This window comes from Onychostoma macrolepis, chromosome 18 (assembly GCF_012432095.1).
Source record: "Onychostoma macrolepis isolate SWU-2019 chromosome 18, ASM1243209v1, whole genome shotgun sequence".
In the NCBI taxonomy this organism is placed as follows: Eukaryota; Metazoa; Chordata; class Actinopteri; order Cypriniformes; family Cyprinidae; genus Onychostoma; species Onychostoma macrolepis.
In genome coordinates this window covers 33056685-33078138 of record NC_081172.1, presented here as the reverse complement: position 1 = coordinate 33078138, position 21454 = coordinate 33056685, and the positions used below count along the sequence as shown (strand labels likewise).

General features: G+C 34.8%; 1 protein-coding gene across 1 annotated transcript in view; it reads left to right on the top strand.

The window, feature by feature from the left end:
- Window positions 1–21454, top strand: part of cd276 (CD276 molecule) — a 103860-nt gene that overhangs the window by 43108 nt on the left and 39298 nt on the right. Inside the window, exon 5 of the mRNA XM_058751277.1 lies at window positions 15826–15960. Coding sequence (XP_058607260.1) covers window positions 15826–15960 — 135 coding nt within the window. The remainder of the gene's footprint in view (window positions 1–15825; window positions 15961–21454) is intronic.

Below are 21454 nucleotides of genomic sequence, written 5' to 3'. Positions count from 1 at the left end.
GGATTTGTACAGTGATGATCAACTGATTCTGTGTCAAATTCTCTTTGTAAATAAAAAAATACTGACTGATGAATTTTAATGATAAAAGACTAAAAATTATACAGTGAAACCTGTTAATTTCCATACTTTATGCACTGAAAAACTGTATTGAATGTAATGGGACGTTGCATGCAAGTTTACAGTAAAATACCGTTAAATGTACCGTTTTTGGAAGTGAAAAATTACGTCTTCTAATTTACAGTGAAAAACAAAAACAAAACAAAAAAAACATAAATTGTCGTATTTTTTTGTTTAGAATTCCGTGTGACACTTCACATATAATGGCTTTCATTGAAATAATGGTTTCTTCTTAGTCCCCCCATATCAGTTAAGTACAAAACAATGTTTATTACTGTAAAATTACATTCAATTTATTTCTTTGTTTTAATTATTTATTTATTTATTTTTTTACAGTTTTGGGAACTTACAATTAACCAATTAAAAGTCTTGTACAGTAGCATTTGTACAGTATTGTACATTAAACATTTTTACAGTGTGCACTTTCTACAGTATATTTTAGTATTCACTTAACTTTTTTACTTAACAGTTACTTATGCATATGTATATGAAAATGACATGTGATGCAGTATAAATGAAATATTATAGATCCAAATTATTATAAACCTATTTGCTATTTATGACTCTAACATTTACCTTAAAATGTACTGATAACCATTATAATAAGACAAGTGAGAAAACAGAAAGCCACATGATGGACCAGAGCTCATTAAGAGTGGCCTGACCGCACATGACACTAAAATAATGCAAGAAACATGAACTAAACAACAGAAAATGTAACTTAAAACACTCTAATGCACATTACAGATGACAAAAATATGGAAGAAATATTTATGTAAAATATAATCATATGTGATGTCACACAGGTACTTCTAGGAATGTCCTTTTTTCCTGTTTTTCACCATAAATTTCATACTTCTTACATGTAAAAAAACAAAAAAAACATAAATGTGACAAAATAACAAAGCATGTAATGTGATGAAATAAACTATTTACATTTTTACAATATAATTTTTACAGTCTTTTTCTGTGAAATTAATATTTGTAATTGATTATTATAACAAGTATACAATTATTATAAATGAATACTAATAATTCATATTAATTAAAAAATAATGCTAATGATTTGAACAAAATACATAACACATTTTAATAAAATGCAAATATAACAATAAAAAGAGTCTAGTTTAAATGATGAGAGCTGCTGCTGTGTTTGCTTTCTTCAGACCAGTGGAGGCTGCTGGTCTTTCAAAGAGGTGAAGCTCATTTTCGGCCTACATCATAAAAATTCAATTTATTTATACGTAAATTCTGCCCTACGTTCCTTTTCAAGAAAATGCTCTGTGACCCTGTCGTACCAACTAGGCGTCTTTTCCAGTGACGCCTACTGTATGAATGAATGAATGAATGAATGAATGAATGAATGAATGAATGAACAATCTAAAAAAAAAGATATTAAACTCGACGGAGGAAATGTGGGAATTAGGTTAAACTGAAACAAGGAATGTGATATAATAGGGTTGTCATGATACCATAAAAATGTCTTACGATACTATATCAGCTTAATTTATAATTCAATTCTACAAAATGAATCAAAATTTAATAAATAAATAGATGTAAGTGAAAACAGACAATATTATTCTCTGAACACTTAATTAATGTGAATGAATGACTGGCTATTGTTATCCATGAAATGATCTAAACACAACTCATCTCAGCACTGCACAGAAGCTGCATGAAGTGACATTTAGATGTGCCATTTATTCATTTAGACTGTATTTATCATTGCATAAATAATGTTATGAGATTAATGTTTTAAATACTAAATTCTGAATATAGAAATATGTTGGAAAATAATGTAATATGCCTACTTTTAGACGGGAAACTTAAAAACGGCCAGCAGGGGGCAGAAGTTCGTGATTGAATCACTGAGTCATTCAAATGATTCTTTCAAAACGGCTGAATCCTTCAGGAGCGAATCAAATGACTGTTTTATGAATGGCTCAGTGAATCAGTGATTCTCCCAAATCAACGCGGATTTGGATTCGAACACAAACGAAACAGAAACAGCACTCTTGCTCGTGTCGTATTGCCTAAATGTCAGGAGCATTTTTTGCTTGCATATCTTGAAATTTCCGAGTTAGCAGCATGTATATTAAAACATAACATTATAAATGAATAAAAAAAATATATATAATGATTGATAAGAACCAAGTGCAAAGCCGCGATGGGACTGAGCTCCAATAGCTTCAGCGTCAGCGACTTTTTATAGAACAACACCGCTGTCAATCAAAAGGAGATGCAGTCTTTCGACAGACCCTCCAATCATCACGCAGAAGCCCGGAGTCAGTGGGCGGGACTTAATCGCAGCATTTATCCAATCACCTTCTAGTTTCGAAGCACTGAAAAAAACCGTTCAGAGCAGCCCCATTGAAGTCAGTGGACGCTGGGCTTCAGCAGGGACATACACTGACTAATGGAATATATGAGAAGGAAATCGAGTCCGACCTGCTATATCTAGCTGATTCTGAACGAACTCGTCTTCGAGATGAACGTGTTCTAACGCATTTTTAGTCACAATAGTACATATTTGACCATTAATTTTAATTAAGCCAAGCTTCCCTTGCAGTCTTAAAGAAATCCCCACTGCTTCAGACTGATGTCCTGTGTTCCATCAGACACTGTTCAGACAAAGCAGATGTTGAATCAAATATAAAAAGAGACATTTTTATTGCCAATATGAATATTAATATATTACCATCTAATAAGTGAGTGAATCTCATTTGGACCATATTTATAAAAAAAAAAAAAAAAAAATACAAATGAAATGTTGCATAGAAAATGAAGCCTGAAGATTTTCTTTGACTGTGAAATTAGTTTAGTGTCAATTAAGCAGTTAATTTTCCTCAGCAGCTATAATGCAAGAAACAATAATGATATTTGAACAGTCAATTATTTATAAATAATAGTAGTATTTGCTGTACTGCCCATCATTTATGTTGATTTTAATTAAAAAACAGTTGTTTGTGCAGGATGATTTTCATTACTGTATTACAGTACTGAGCAACTAATGAGAAGCATCAAGAAAAATCATCTATTAGAATAATTAAAATCACAAACGAACTCAGAAGTAAAACATCTGGATGTGTTTCAGTAATGAGGAATAGAGCTGAGTGTGTCATGCGTCATGAAAATAATTCCCTAAAAATCGTTATGTGTTTCGTTATGTGAAATATTTTTCATATGATTTTGGGCTGAAATATGACATGTCTTTACAATCTTGGTTAGATTCACTCATGCACTGCAGTAAACGAGTTGTTAGTGTTATGTTCATCTGGTTAGCTGGTGAATTGAGTCTGTCAGTGATCTGTGGATCATCTGTGTGTTAAAGTCCTCACCTTGCCTCTCTTGCCTTTTAAAGCTTTATTGACTTTTACAAACTATTTTATTTTATTTTAAGAATTATGACAAAGTAAATATTTCTATTTTGAAAAATAAACAATTATAATAATATAATATAATATTAAATATTATGACATGAAATGAAAAAAATATATTATATTATATTAAGGATTATGACAAAGTAAATATTTCTATTTTGAAAAATAAACAATTATAATATAATATTATATTAAATATTTGACATGAAATAAATCTGTTTTGAAAAATAAAGTAATTATTATATTATATTATATTTAGTGCTGTCAAATAATTAATCATGATTAATCACATCCAAAATAAAAGTTCTTGTTTACATAATATATGTGTACTGTGTATATTTATTATGTATATATAAATACACACACATGCATGTATATATTTATAAAAAAATATGTTTATATATTAAATATATTTATATATATAAATTATATGAATGTACATATATACATGTAAATATTTTCAAAATATATACTGTATGTGTGCGTATTTATATATACATAATAAATATATACAGTACACACGCATATATTATGTAAACAAGAACTTTTATTTTGGATGCGATTAATCGCGACTAATGATTTGACAGCACTAATCAAGAATTATGACATTAAATATTTTTTAGATTTTTAATCTAATGCAAAACATGCATTTCGGTGGTCTTTCAGAGCCATTTTGACCCCAGTGCATATGATATTTGTAGGCATACCGATCAAACAGCTATACTGTATATCAGCTGTGCAGATTAGAGAATAACAGGTCCAGGTGCGTTTTCAGATGTGTTCACCGTCTCATTCAGACACACCTGAGTGTGGCGTCAGACCATCAAACCGGAGCGCTGTTAACATCAGGGCCGCCACACATACGGACGCACACTCAGTGTCTGTGTTCAATCAGCCGTCACTAGTGATCGCTCCCTACACCTCCACGCTCTTGCACTGCAGCTGCTGCTCTTAAAGCTAATTAAACATTCAGAAAGCCCAACTTTCTCAGCTGATTATTGCCCCTGAAGTTTGTCCGAAAATGAGCGAGAGGGACGAGCGGAGAAATCGATCGGCCGTCTGCCTCGACGTCTTAATGTCAGCGGCGTGGGAGAGTTGATATCTGTCAGACCTCTTCCCTGCGTCCTACATTCACTCGCTGGGCTCCGTCTAATGAGTTTGCTTTGAACCGCACATACGCACTTAATTAGCTGTCCTGCTCCACTTCACACTTATTTCTTCCCCGCTCTTAGTCTCCCTTCATCCTTCTGTACAGTTTTGTTTTTACCTCGAAATGGGAGGTTTAGGGAAGGACCAAAATACACCCCGCCCTTCCCCGTCTAATTAACACTTCTCGCGCGGAGATATGTTGTTGATGTGTGTGCAGCGCGTGTCTGTGTGGAAGCCTACAGTTTCCGAAGTGAGGAGGGAATACTAATGTATTTATTAGTTTTCTGTTTCAGGTGTGATTCTGTATGTCTTTATGTCCATCAGTTTACACTGTAATGACGCTTGCAATCTCGCGCTCTGCTGCGAATCGGTCTGTTTTAAACTAAAAGACAGAAAACAGACGTTTCCTCATGCTGAGAGATAAGCAGATGTTGATGAGAAAATATCATAATATGGTGTTAAAACGATAAATGACACGGCGGATGATAAGACCTCTGTTTTTATTTAAGCTCCATTAGATGAGAGGCATGTTCGGAACATTCTCCTGCCATTTACTGTTGCTGTCAGGAACTATTTTTTAGCGGAAGGACAGCATTTAACAAATTTCCTTCAAAAAAGGTACATTTCAAAACATACATTTTTGGTTTGTTTTACACTACCATTGAGAAATTTTAACCAAACTATGTTATCGACTTTTCATTAAGACCCTAAAGAATCCGATGACCCCTTTAAGTATATTATTTTAAATTAAATTATTTCCATCTTTTTAAAAGTATGCTAAAGGGGACATAACACACAAAGTTTTGGCCAATATCATGTTAATCTTGAGTAGGTATAAAAGTTATAAAAGACAGATACAGCTTTACGATTCTCTCCGAAACAGCCGAGCTGCTGCAGGTGGATCTTTTTTTTTTCCTGGGACTGCTCCGTCTCTCAGTATCAGACAATGTGAAAATCCAGCGCCGAACTGAGCCTTGTTTATAAAACATTTGTCACCGAAATGACAGGAACAAACACACTTTGTGAAACTCTTGTTGCTGACCCGGAAAAACACACTGCATCCACTGTTCACATAACGCTGAGTTCTTTGGGAAGCTGAACAAGGTACTCTTAAAAATAAAGGTGCTTCACGATGCCATAGAAGAAGCTTTTTGTCTAAATGGTTCCATAAAGAACCTTTAACATCTGAAGAAGTTTCACAAAAGGTTATTTGTGGTGAAAGAAGGTTCTTCAGATTATAAAAAGATAAGAAAGAGATGGTTCTTTAAAGAACCTTTGACTGAATGGTCTTTGTGAAGACAAAAATGGTTATTTTACTGCATCACTGTGAAGAACCTTTTAAACACCTTTATTTTTAAGAGTGGATCTTTCCCTCATAACCAAAAACTCACTTCTTTGGAGACATTCTTCTTGAGCTACACTTCTGAAAGTGTTATCAAGCTAAACTTGTTACCAGAGTTTTTAAACTTTGGCCATGTTTATTGGCAATCCAACTCTTTAAGAGTGTAAATACAGTATCTCACAGAAGTGAGTACACCCCTCACATTTTTGTAAATATTTTATTATATCTTTTCATGTGACAACACTGAAGAAATGACACTTTGCTACAATGTAAAGTAGTGAGTGTGCAGCTTGTCCCCTCAAAATAACTCAACACACAGCCATTAATGTGTAAACCGCTGGCCACAAAAGTGAGTACACCCCTAAGTGAAAGAACCCCAAAGAACTCTCTGAGGATTTGAAAAAAATAATTGTTGCTCTACATAAAGATGGCGTAGGCTATAAGAAGATTGCCAAGACCCTGAAACTGAGCTGCAGCACGGTGGCCAAGACCATACAGCAGTTTAACAGGACAGGTTCCACGCAGAACAGGCCTCGCCATGGTCGACCAAAGAAGTTGAGTGCACGTGCTCAGCGTCATATCCAGAGGTTGTGTTTGGGAAATAGACGTATGAGTGCTGCCAGCCTGTCAGTGCTCAGACCATACGCCGCACACTGCATCAAATTGGTCTGCATGGCTGTCGTCCCAGAAGGAAGACTCTTCTAAAGATGATGCACAAGAAAGCCCGCAAACAGTTTGCTTAAGACAAGCAGACTAAGGACATGGATTACTGGAACCATGTCCTGTGGTCTGATGAGACCAAGATAAACTTATTTGGTTCAGATGGTGTCAAGTGTGTGTGGCCGCAACCAGGTGAAGAGTACAAAGACAAGTGTGTCTTGCCTACAGTCAAGCATGGTGGTGGGAGTGTCATGGTCTGGGGCCGCATGAGTGCTGCCGGCACTGAGGAGTTACAGTTCATTGAGGGAACCATGAATGCCAACATGTACTGTGACATACTGAAGCAGAGCATGATCCCCTCCCTTCGGAGACTGAGCCGCAGGGCAGTATTCCAACATGATAACGACCCCAAAAACACCTCCAAGACGACCACTGCCTTGCTAAAGAAGCTGAGGGTAAAGGTGATGGACTGGCCAAGCATGTCTCCAGACCTAAACCCTATTGAGCATCTGTGGGGCATCCTCAAACGGAAGGTGGAGGAGCGCAAGGTATCTAACATCCACCAGCTCCGTGATGTCGTCATGGAGGAGTGGAAGAGGACTCCAGTGGAAACCTGTGAAGCTCTGGTGAACTCCATGCCCAAGAGGGTTAAGGCAGTGCTGGAAAATAATAGTGGCCACACAAAATATTGACACTTTGGTCCCAATTTGGACATTTTCACTTGTGGCCAGCGGTTTAGACATTAATGGCTGTGTGTTGAGTTATTTTGAGAGGACAGCAAATTTACACTGTTATACAAGCTGTACACTCACTACTTTACATTGTAGCAAAGTGTCATTTCTTCAGTGTTGTCACATGAAAAGATATAAAATATTTACAAAAATGTGAGGGGTGTACTCACTTCTGTGAGATACTGTAACTCAGAATGCATGAAATAGCATGTAACACCCCCACACACACACACACACTTAGGTGCACTTCTCTTCCACTTGAGCAGAGCAGTGTTCTGATACCACTGCAGTGTTAGCAGTGCCTAGATGGAGTTTTTGCTCCAGTCATATCTGTCAGTACAGAGCAGTGATGTTTGTAGTGTGTTGTTTAAGGAATCATAAGCATGAGCTTCTCTCCTGAAAGCTAATAAGACATCCCTTCATTTTCTCTGCTATAAAGTAATTCAATCAAACTCACAGAAAGAGGAAGCGTGTCTCTAGATAAATGTGCTGATCTGACAAGAAACCTCAGAGATGCATTTGGTCACATCTCCATCCTTTCTCCTCCTCTCTCACACACAGGTGGTCGCAATAAATTTTATAGAGAAAACAACAACAGCGCGGAAGCAAAAAAAGCGATCACCTTCCCCTCATTGTGATGAATGCTTAACGTCAGACATGAGCCCAAAGTCATTTATTCAATCCGAATCCCTCTAAAGGGAAGAAATCAAATCTGAGCCCGTCTCGTGTCTTCCTGTTTAGCTAATCCCTGTCCTCTGACATTTCTGGCTCGCCGTCTTTGTGATTGCATTTATTGTTATTATTGCTAATCAGAATTCATGGAGATCCCTTAGCGGGCTTGTTGGAGGGGAGGACAATAAATAGAAGGATAAATAAAAATGAATAATCTTTCAAATGTCAGGGAGCTCTGGGAGGGGCAGATGGCAGGATTTCTGATGTGTTTTGGGAGGCACTTTTGTCTCAGTGTTGATGGTGAGGTGTCGTGTAGGGCGATAACACAGACTGGCTAAACTGTTTTCAACCCAATTCACCAGAAAAATGTGCCTCTGCCTACATTTTTGCTCCAAAAACATACCTATATATACAATTCACTGCAGTTTCCAGCTGAAATGAACACTAGTGGCAGTAAAACACCAACTTTTTTTTTTTTTTTTGCATAAATTATGCTTGCTGGGGGCAGATTATCATTTAATAAAAACCTTTCACGTGGTTCCTAGCACTAGTGTGTTATGACCTCAAAACACTTTTACCACAGTTCATGATTTGTAAACTAACACATTTTGACGTTTGCATCAATACCAGATTCATATGTTTGGCTTTACTGACATAGTAGACTTGCTCGTTAACGCACCCGGTAGAGCATTGCATTGTTATGTGAAGCGCTTGGGTACGAGTCCTGTGAAACATGAGTCACGATAAAAGAGCTCAAAGACTTAAAGAAACAAGATAAAATGGTATGGTTAGGAATAGAGAAGGGGCAATTATTAATTATTAATTACACTCATGTTGTTCCAAACCTGTCTGACTTTCCTTCATCTTTGAAACACTAAAGAAGTTATTTTACAGAATGTTTCAAGATAGTTTTTTTTTTTTTTGGACCCCATTGACTTTCATTGTATGTCCAAAAAAAAAAAAAAAAAAAGATAAATTTTTCAAAAATTTTATTCTGTGTTTCACATATTTAGAGCAACAGTCAGTCAATGATGACAGACTTTTCTTTCTTTTATTTTTTTGGGAGAACTATCCCTTTAAGAACATAAAACTGAACAGTAGCGAAGTGTTGATGTAAAGTATTAGAATGTTCTTCCCCTTAAATCTCATTTGTACTTGTATTTAATAAAAAAAAGAAAAAAAAAACTGCACATTTGGACATTGTGCCAGGTTTGATGTCATTAAAGGAATATTTCACCCAAAAAAGATTTGTAGAAATGTGTCTCTGCATCAGTGTCTCAGCAATGGATGCTCTGCAGTGAATGGGTGCCGTCAGAATGAGAGTCCAAACAGCTGATAAAAACATCACAATAATCCACAGCACTCCAGTCCATCAGTTAACATCTGGAGAAGACAAAAGCTGAAACAAATCCATCAAGATATTTTTAACTAAAATATGAGTCCATAATCCATAATATCGCTTCCTCCAGTGAAAAAGTGTTCTAGTCTGAATCAGGAGAGAAATCTGCAGATCAAGCAGCATTTACAAGCCAAAACAGCTATAAATAAATTTTTATTTATATTAAACACTTTTTCACTGGAGGAAGCGTTATTATGGATTATGAACTCATATTTTAGTTAAAAACATCTTAATGCTGGATTTGTTTCAGCTTTTGTCTTCTCCAGATGTTAACTGATGGACTGGAGTGGTGTGGACTCATTCTGACGGCACCCATTCACTGCAGAGCATCCATTGCTGAGACACTGATGCAGAGACACATTTCTCCAAACCTGATGAAGAAACAAACTCATCTACATCTTGGATGGCCTGAGGGTGAGCACATTTTAATTTTTGGGTGAACTACTCCTTTAATGGGGAACACAAGGAAGTGAATAAATGATGACAGAGTTTGGGCTCAGCTTTCGGCCCGCCTGTCTGTCTGTCTTGTGCTCGGCTGTGTTTGTATAAGGCCGGTTCCTCCTGTTCAGCGCGAGGCTCTTCAGAGACTCGACTCCGTCTCGGGGCTTTCTTCTCGTGGCCTCAGCATTGTGTGGCAGTGACTCTCTGTGTGACGGGTAAAAGGAGCGAGCGATAGCTTTGATCAGCGGTATCAGGAGAGGTTTGGCCGGGAGGTGTTTCAACTCTTTATTCCAGGAGATGAAAGCAGAGCAACAGTAGAAAACCCTGCAGAAGTAGAGCCGCTCTGTTCGCTCTGACTGTGAGTGGAGGGGCGGAGCCTGGAACCCCCGCGGTTGCCATGGGAGACACATCGTTCAGAGTCCCCCAAAACCAGCGGTAATAGAGTGCAACAGTGGGATTACTAGAGGAATCTGGGATTACTTCACAGAGATACTGAGTTTATAATGAAAACTTATAGATATGTATGTGTGTGTGTATATACATATATACACACACACATATATGAAGAGTTTATTTGCAAAAACCGATAAATGCCTTTAAAACAAAAAAGAGCTGATTGCTGTGCATTATTCTCCACATATATGTTTTACTGCAGAAGCCGACAAGCACCCTTGTTGTTTTTGAACAGAAGCCGATAAGTCCATTTTAGCGAATCAGCTCGCTGTATTCAGGTCAGGTGACAAGGCTACTTTCACTTTGAAAAGACGTGCTAGCTGAGAGGAGTTTCGTTAAAACAAACTAAACATGTTAGAAATGTGTAATCGCTCTTTTTTCGTAAATATAAGTTGTATAAAATAAAGTTAAAGTAATATAATACAATAGTTTTGTATTGTACCATCATTTTTAATTAATTTTGTTTATATATATATATATATATATATATATATATATATATATATATATTTTAGTTTTTATGATTTATTTTAATTGATTTATTTTTGATTTATTTGTAGTTACTTTAATCAATCCCTATAGAGTACTAAAACAGAAAAGGGAGAGAGTAATGGTCATTTCTGAGCTCTATTCACTGCCTGTTTTGTGTCCAAACTGCAGTACTGGAACATATTGTAAATGTAAGCGATATAAAATTCTCGTATGTGTCTGCAATCAGAATTCAGACACTTGAGAAAGTGTTAGAGGTGAGAGCCAAGATGTACGTTCGTCCTTGTGTGTCAACTGAGAAAGAGAGCAGGATAGAAAGAGATGAATAAGGGCTTCCAGAGGAAGATGATGGGTGATGAGAGACATTTGGGATATATCTATAACAGAGAGAAGCAAAATCACATCATCAAACAATAGTAAGAGAGAAATATGAGCCTACAGGCCTTAAGGGACAACAGTGCTGAAAAGCTAGACTTTTACAACATTTATCTTCATCAGGCCACCTTCAGCCAGAGAGAGAGAGAGAGAGAGAGAGAGAGACAGAGAGAGAGAGAGAGAGAGAGAGAGAGAGAGAGAGAGAGACAGAGAGAGAGAGAGAGAGAGAGAGAGAGACAGAGAGAGAGAGAGAGAGAGAGAGAGAGAGACAGAGAGAGAGAGAGAGAGAGAGACAGAGAGAGAGTTCAGTTAGGGATTCTTACGTGGAAGAATTGTAACCTCATTTTTGTAAAAGTAACTTACTATTTATTTACAAATAAATAGTAAGAATCACCTGTGTATGTAGTTACACCGACCTCATAAATAACTCATGATGGTCTTAAATAAATGGAGATAATCACGCGTCCTTTCTGCATTAGATGGATAACTTTGAGCAAGATTATTTTATTTTATTATTGTATTTTATTTTTTAATTTAATTTATTCTATTTAATTAATTTTTTTATTTAATTACATTTGTAACTTATTTTGCCTATTTTTATTATTTCAATTTTTAACTGAAATTTTATTTTGTCTTACAATAAATTTGTGTTATAATGTTATTTTATTTAACTGCTTGTTTTGTTTTTGTTTTGTAATTGTATTGTATTATCTTTCTTTTAATTTTTATTTTATTTGTTTATTTTGTTTGTAATTTTACTTAATTGTTAATGTAATTTATTTCATTTTTAATTAATTTTTATTTTATTTTGCCTATTTGTATTCTTTTAAAATTATTTTTCATTGAAATGTATTTTATTTTGTCTTTATTTTATTTTGATTTTGTTTTATATTGATTGATTTGATTTTATTGAATTGTTTTGGTTAATTTTTATTTAAAATAAATGTAATTTTATTGTCTTTTAATTTTATAAATTGATTTGTTTGTTTTATTTTGTTTATTTTTCATTTTATTTCCATTTACATAACATTTAAGCTGTCATAGAAGATCATAGAAGGTTACACAATTATACTACGTACAATTTGAGACATTAACATGCCTGTGAGGCCCAAAAAAGTTATAGAAATATTAGTCAGCACTTTGGTTTTTGAGGCATCCAGAGCAAAAATACGACAAAACAGTGGTCATATGATCCAATTTTGTCCCAATTTTTCCTAGCAATATGATGTTTTACTTCTGTTCATAAGAGATCGAAGTAAATCAGATCTTTACAGTTATGAAATTTCATAGGCATCTGTGTAATTTTATATGATTTAAACTTTCTCTGACCTTTGTTAATAAGCTTGAGTGAGACTGATTGGTCTCCATGAGGGCTGTGTAAAAGAGCACATCACACTTTCACCATGTTCTGCTCATATGGCCCAGAAATAAAGAAATAAATAGCAGTGAATTTAATCTGCTGTCTTATTAACCTTTAGAAGAGGTTTTTGAACATATGGAGAGTGTAATTCTGTCAGTGTTCGCAGCTTCTCTTTAGCAGGTTTCTCTGCGCTTCTACAAATGATAACAAATCTGGCCGCCTTTATCTGGGCTCTTTCTTTCTCAGGGGCCGCATCAATACATCGATATATATCCTCTGTCAGCGCCGTCCGCTGCAGATCATCTCTGTTCCCGTCTGCGAGTTACCGAGGGAAATAAAGCCGGATTTCGCAGCGCTTTGCTATGTTATTGACTTTTTTGGAACATGGCATGTTTGAGCTGATACTTACATGGACAGCACTCAAAGACATTAATAAACTACCAGCTGTAGTATTGATTTTTAAGCATACGCAATTACTGCCCGTCACATTTGTGTCGAGCCTATTTTTGTCTTTTGGCTGTGAAGAGGATGTTGATATTTTTTAAACGCTCATTATTTTCACAGTCGCCCACCTAGAATTTCAAGAGCCATCAGTGGAGAAATGAGAACGACTGCTTTTAATGTGTCAGATACTCCGAGCCGTGATCAGCTTGTTTTCAGCATTAGACCGATGTCTTTGGGCAATGTGTGGTATCTTGCTATTTTCAGTGTCTTGTGGCTCATCAAATATTTTATTGTACTTTATTTTATTTTTGTTTAATTTAATTTAATTTAATTTAATTTAATTTAATTTAATTTAATTTAATTTAATTAATGTATTTAATTTTTTTATTTTAATTTAATTTAATTTAATTTAATTTCTTAATTTTATACTTATACTTTTATTTTGTATTCTTTTATTTTATTTTATTTTTGAATGTTGTCTTATTTTGTTTAATTTTATTCCATTTGGTTATTTCATTTATTTTATTTTAATTTACTTTGTTTTAGTTTATTTTGCCTTATTTTTATTAATTTTATACTATACTTTTATTTTGTCTTATTTTGTTTAATTTTATTCCATTATTTAATTTTATTGCATGCATTTATTTATTTAAATTAATTCTATATCGTCTTATTGTTTGGTCATTTATTTTATTATATTATTTCATTTATGTTTAATTTAATTAATTTTGTTTTATTTTATTTTGCCTTATTTATTTTTTTCTCTTTTATTTTATTTTAATTTTATTTTTGTTTCATTTAATTTAATTAATGTATTTTTATTTTTTTTATTTTAATTCATTTCACCTTGTGCATTTTTTAATTTTTTTTTTTGTGTTGCATTTTAATTTAATTTAATTTATCATTCCCTGTTTATCCCAGTGGCTGTTGTCCTTGAACGTCATAGAAGGTTATATAAGTCCACATACAATTTGAAACATTACCCATGCCTGTGAGGCCCCTAAAAAGGCAAATTAGGCAGTTTTGAGATGAAGTCAGAGCTGAACTACAACTAAGACTATGGCCAAATCATCTACTTTTGTCCTAATTTCTAATAGGTGTTTATATTTTTTGAACATGTATCATTTTCACAGTCGCCTACTATAAGTTCAAGAGCCACGAGAGTTACGAGTGAGTGTTTCACAAACTCCCGCGATTGGCTCGTTTTCAACATCAGACTGACTTTTCTAAAGTATCTTTCGCTGTTTTGAGAAGCTGCTGGCTCTTCTGGCCGTTTCTCCTTCACATTAATGCCTCGGGGAAATTCGGAGGCTGTAATGTCTCTCTCAGTATCGCTGTCCACTTCACTTTCCAGAGCCGGCGTTCACTTGTGTTTGTGATGTGATGGACCAGATCAGTCTGGAGACATGCTTCCTAGTAAAAATAACAAAACATCATAAAAACAAGATAAATTGCATAACATATAAGACCCAAGACTTGTTCTTGCCAAAATGGCATTTTTGAAAATTGAAACTGAAAATTGTAAATCTTACATTTAAAAAATTTATAACAAATAATAATTATAAATCTTTATAAATCTAAACAAATCTTACGAGGTTTATATAAAAAAAATAGAATATCATTCATTCACTCATTCATGCATTTATTTATGTATTTATTTGCTGAGTAATGGATTCTTTCTTTCTTTCTTTTGCAGTGTTTTCTTTTGCTATCTCTCCCACTAAATACTACATACACTGAAAAACAACAACCTGTATTAGAATTGAATTGGAGTAGAGAAAGCTTAGAGACAATTCTCACTCAGAAATGTGTTATTTCTACATTGTAAAATAATATTTTTTCAAGAGTTAGTTTTATTTTTACTTAATTTTATTTTTAGCAAATAAAATTAATCAAATAAAATAAAATATATAAAAATAAAATAATTCAAAAACTGTGCTTTCTGTTGTCACTGAAGTGCCATTATAACAGCAAACCTCTGTTCGATAGTGTTTGTGTCACAGACGGAATCAGCGCTTCAAACAGTTATTTCACTCTAAATAATGATGAAGCTAATGTTGCATTTACAATAATGGGTTTGTGTGGCATTTTGTTCTATTTGTTTTGGAATTAAAAGTTTCTGAAAGATTGAACGTGCTCTGTAACGGCTGATGATTAATGATGAAAGCAAGCTCTGATCAAGTGTTAACCACAATGGCTTTAAAACAAAATTAAATAGCTTTAATGACTAATTTTAATTTTATCCTCAGAAATCACATCAAAAAGTTTCATTTAATATCAGTGTTGGATTGTTATCAGTATATGAGATATTGTTAATGGTACTTGAAAGTAAAATCATGAAACCTCATATCAAAGATATACGTGATATGCTTAATTGCATTGGTTCTGAATAAAACCAGTTATAATAAATCATTATGCAAACACACAAAGAGAGTTTTTGGCATGATAGACCCGCAACTGGCAGATCAACATGCCTCTTCATTTCTCTCCAATACGGTAATTGAAATATGGATAATGTTAACTTTGACAAGATGATTGACAGGGCAGTTTAAACGGTGACAGAATGCATGTAACTAAGCAACAGAGCGGTCTGTTAAAGATGCAGTTATGACGAAGTAGTCTGTCCCAAAGCTTGCCTACTATTCTGATACATACTCAAAAGTATGTACTTTTTCTTCACAAAAGCAGTACTACTTTTAGGGCATAGTATAGGTAGGCGAATTGGGCCGCAGCAATTGTGTGTTGTTAGGTAATGCTGTTACAGAGTCTGCTGCTGCTGATGATGATGATGAAGCTCATGTCTCTGTCTGCAGCTCAGGGTCTGGTGTTTCCTCCGCTGGCGCTCTGGCTGACCGTGGCTCTGGCTGTGTGTTTGCTGGCTCTGCTGGTCGCTCTGGCCGCCGTCTGCCGCAGGAAGATCAGAGAGAGCTGTGAGGAGATGAGAGCCGGTGAGGAACACATTAACACATTACATAACCGAAGTCTGCATCTCTGGATCCTCATCCGCTCTTAAAGGGATACTCTACCCCAAAATGAAAATTTTGTCATTAATCACTTACCCCCATGTCGTTCCAAACCTCTAAAAGCTTCATTCGTCCTCGGAACACAATTTAAGATATTTTGGATGAAAACTGGGAGGTTTGTGACCGTCCCATCGACTGCCAAGTAAATTACACTGTCAAGGCACAGAAAAGTATTAAAAAACATTGCCAAAATAGTCCATCTGCCATCAGTGGTTCAATCTGAATTTTATGAAGCGACGAAAATACTTTTTGTATGCAAAGAAAATATTCAACAATTTGTCTCCTGTCTGTCTCTCTGTGCCAGCGTAGCGGAGAGCATCCGATGGTCGCAAAGTGCGTACATTAATCTCTGTCACCAGCAGTGATGGGAATAACGGCGTTATTTTTTTCAGTAATGAGTAATCAAACGAATTACTGTTTCCCCCGTTACAACACCGTTACTGACAATAAAATGTGGCGTTACTATATTATATTATTAGAATTTAATTTTTCAGTTCATCTGAATGGATGCAGTGTAGCTGTATTTGATGTACCGTAAACTCTGGTGTGAAGCGCACGACTCGCCGTCGCTTTCTCTCACAGACGCGCACGCAAAGACAGATACAGAGCGAGAGAGTCTTTCATAACATGCAGAAGTGACGCGCTACATGTAAACGATATTCTTTCTTGTATTTTCCTGTCAAAATAACGGAGTTCCTTTGGAATTCTTCAGCTTTTAAGAACTGCAGGTTTCTCTGGTAGTGGGCGGAGCTAATGCGCAAACGACAATCTCATTGGCTGGCGCTCACCTATTATCGTCACTGTTTTGATTTCAGCAAATCAATTCAAGTGAACGCAGACAACGTGATTAATATTCATGAACCCAGCAGCTCATTAATCCTTAGTGCGTTTTATATTGATGACAAATATGCATTCATACTTGGTTATTCTAATTACTAAAGTTCTATCATCATATAATATTAAATTATCATAATATTATATTATAATGCTTGACTGACTGATAATAAGTGTCAGTAGATAAATAGTGTAGATTAATGTACAATGTTTTATAATAATAATTTATTCTTTTTAGTGTCCATTTCATTAATTTAACATATTTAATATTGGGGGCATCCAAAGTTATTTGACATTTGAACATTTTTTAAAAAGTAACACAATAGTTACTTTCCCTGGTAATTAGTTACTTTCATAATGATGTAACTCAGTTACTAACTCAGTTACTATTTGTGAGAAGTAACTAGTAACTATAACTAATTACTTTTTTAAAGTAACGTGGTCATCAGTAACGCATGTATACGCTGTTTTCGTTCAAATCAAAGCGTAAATAAATGTACAATACGTATCCATGCGTTACTGATGACAGAGAATAGCGTACGCACTTTGTGTCCATCGAATGCTCTCCAAATATTTTCGTCGCTTCATAAAATTCAGATTGAACCACTGATGGCAGATGGACTATTTTGGCGATGTTTTTTTTTTTATATACTTTAAAAAATAAAATAAACACACACACACACACACACACACACATATATATATATATATATATATATATATATATACATACATACATACATACATACATACAAATATAAAAAAATATATATTTAAATATTGTAAATAAATAAATAAATATTTTTAAATTAATGAAATGAAATCATGAGATTAATCACCAAATATTTTATTATGTTATATAGTGACAGCCATAGTTTGCTTGTTTTTAGCTGTATGCATCTAACAGTACTATAATGGTGAGTATAAAAAATATATGTGATCCTAGACCACAAAACCAGTCTTAAGTCGCTGGGGTATATTTGTAGCAATAGCCAAAAATACATTGTATGGGTCAAAATTATAGATTTTTTTTTTTATGCCAAAAATCATTAGAATATTAAGTAAAGATCATGTTCCATGAAGATATTTTGTAAATTTCTTACCGTAAATGTATCAAAACTTAATTTTTGATTAGTAATATGCATTGCTAATAACTTGATCTAACATTTGGACAACTTTAAAGATGATTTTTCTCAATATTTAGATTTTTTTGCACCCTCAGATTCCAGATTTTCAAATAGTTGTATCTCAGACAAATATCGTCCTATCATAACATACATACATCAATGGGAAGCTTATTCATTCAGCTTTCAGATGATGTATAAATCTCAATTTCGAAAAGTGACACTTAAGACTGGTTTTGTCGTCCAGGGTCCATGTCCACTTAATAGAAAGTTATTTCTTTCAGATAATATAAAAAAAACTAAAAAAAAACAAATGTAATAAATAAAAGTCTATGTATCAGCTTTTGATTTTAGGAAGAAGGTCCCTCACAAGGGAATAATCATGTTTGGGGGTCTGTGGCATCAAAACATTTCAGTCCCCCTGTGTGAAGATCATAGTGTGCAAACTCACACATTGCACACAGTTTGTTGTTTTGTCTGCATGGCTCAGTTCATCTTTCACACGACCGCCGCTCTGAGCTGAATGCTAAAGCCAGAGGAGTCCCATTCTGCCAAAACCCCACTCTCCTCCAGTGCCGCTGAAGTTCATTAGCGCCGCAAGATAATTAGTCGTGCCATGTAACTAGGGAGCGCAGAACTTGGAGGTTGAAATGACAGGAAGAAAGACTGATGTGTGGAGGAGAAGCGCCGGCAGAGAGATAGAGATGGATTCAGCCGCCACGTGAAGGGAAGAGCATTGCTTTGGTGGGAACGAGAGGCGTAATGAGATTTGTGTGTGGAGCAGGAGACATTTAAATAAAGGTCATTGCAGCACTGCACGGGACCCCTGGGCTTTTAAAAATACATCTGCAACTGCAAGACAGAGAGTGAGATAAAGAGTAAATATCTGGCCGGAGAACCACAGCAAACAGTGAAATGGAATGGAATGAACACGTGGTGAGTCCAGAGCAAATAAACCAACTCTTTCTCCAGTAACCCGTGCAGGAATTCTGGAATAAGATTCGGTGAACGGGTCAGCAGCCTGTTGAAGTAATTGAGTTGTTGAGTGAGTCAGATACTCCTACTGTTCTCGTCTTCCCGTCAGTCGCCTGGCTTTTGAGCTGAAATTTGGCACTGAAATTAGCCTTTTCCACGTCTGGTTCTCACTTGAGAACTTGCTCCTGTTGCAGCTTGTCATCAGCTTTTAGTCAATAACCTTTTCAGTTTGACATGGCTAAAACTGCAGAAATGTTTTTCAGCTTAGCTTACTGTATATTATACAACTTTTTAGACCACTTATTAAGAAATTAATTGTATATAAATAATAAAAATACAAATTGTTTATTTAAAATAATTATTAATATATAACAGTATAATATTCATTTATTAATAATAATAATAATAATAATAATAATTAATAATAATATTTTTGTAAATATAAATATTTATGTGTAATTATATGAAATAGATTAAATAAAATTATTTATATAAAACACACACACACACACTCCTTCTGCACCTCCTCACACACCACTCGCAGATAGAGAGAGAGAGAGAGAGAGATTCAGATTGAGTGTGTGAGGATGTGCAGAAGGAGCAGAGGTGGAAAGTAACAAAGTAAATTTACTTGAGTATTGTACTTAAGTACACTTTTTGAGTATCTGTACTTTACTTGAGTATTATTTTTTCTGGAAACTTGCGACTTTAACTTCACTACATTTGAAAGACAAATATCGTACTTTTTACTCAACTACATTTATATCAAGGTCCCCAAGTAGAAAGTCGTTATATGTAGCAGTTTTTACAGTGTGTGCATTTTCAGATTCGCTGAACCCTTTTTTTCTGCGAAAATCCGGCCTGCGATTTGCCAGGACCTTCCTGTGTTGCCAAGTCTTACAGTATTTCTAAGCCTGCAGTTTTCTGCCTAGCTTTGAATGGACATTTTGGCTGATTTGTGTACGCAAATCTTCCCAACTAAACTAATGTAGACGTCCGCGCTACTGCACAGCTAAAGCGCTCTAAAAAGGCATGTGTTAACTCATTAAAGCCCTTTGGAAAATTAACCATGTTTTTACTATAGTAACCATAACTATGGTATTTGCAGTAAAATCACAGTATCCACAAATTTACTATTATCTCACTATAGTAACCATATGCTATTTGTAGTAAAACTTCAGTAACCACAAATTTACCATAGTTTCAATATATTAACTATAGTTTTATTTTTGTAGTTAAATTATGGCAATACAAATGGTAGGCTAATATATCTGTCAAAAATCGCTGCCCTCACTTTACTATATATATATATATATATATATATATATATAGGCTATACATAAACGTTGGCCTACTGGTAAATTGCTGCTAAAAACTAGTCAGGGAAGTATATAAATCTGAACATTATTTTATTCTCAAAACACTGCACATAAATACATATTTTTTTATTTTTTTTATTTTTTTGCAAACAAATGATCAAAAAGTATGCTAAATTAAAATTTTGGAATCTAAACTGGGAATCAATAAGAACTGAAATCAATAAGCACAATCAGAATCTGAATGGATAAAATTCAAACAATGCCCAAGCCACATGTTGTGAAGTTCACTGATTTCTGAGCATTTTCTGAATACTGATCAGTTGATGGCAAAATTCAAAACGATGGTTCTTTGGCGCAACCTACACACCCATGGCCATACTGAGAGAGTATGTTCCAGTTTTCTGAAGAGACTAAAGGTTTGTTTTCTTTTCAATGTTTGCTTTGTTTGCCTAAAATGAACCATATCATAGACTTCAATATCTCTTTGAAAAAGAACTTTGTAACTTTTTAAACAAGTATTAAAATGAGTTCAATGTAGTTGTAGGAGTGTTAAAAAAAAATAAAGATGATTATCTTCATTCAGTTGTTCCATTTCAATATGTTTTGTAACATAAAAGCTCTTAATTTCAAAGATAATACAAGATAATCAGTGTATTCAGTAGGTTGCATTAGTGGCATAAGGTATTGTAAGTATACAACAATGCGACAATAAAATTTACTTTTTACTTTTGATACTTAAGTACTTTTAAAAACATGTACTTCCGTACTTTCACTTAAGTAAAAATCTGTCATTACAACTTTCACTTGTAGTGGAGTAGTAATTGACCAGTGGTATCTGTACTTTCACTCAAGTAAGGAAGTTGTGTACTTTGTCCGCCTCTGAGAAGGAGTGAGTGTGTGTGAGTGTGTGAGGAGGTGTAGGAGTGAATGTGTGTGAGAGGAGGTGCAGAAGGAGTGAGTGTGTGAGGAGGTGTAGAATGAGTGAGTGAGTGAGTGTGTATAAGGAGTTGCAGAAGGAGTGAGTGTGTGTGACTGTGTAAGGAGGTGTAGAAGGAGTGAGTGAGTGTGTGTGTGTGTGTGTGAGTGAGTGTGTATAAGGAGGTGCAGGAGTGAGTGTGTATAAGGAGGTGCAGAAGGAGTGAGTGTGAGGAGGTGAAGGAGTGAGTG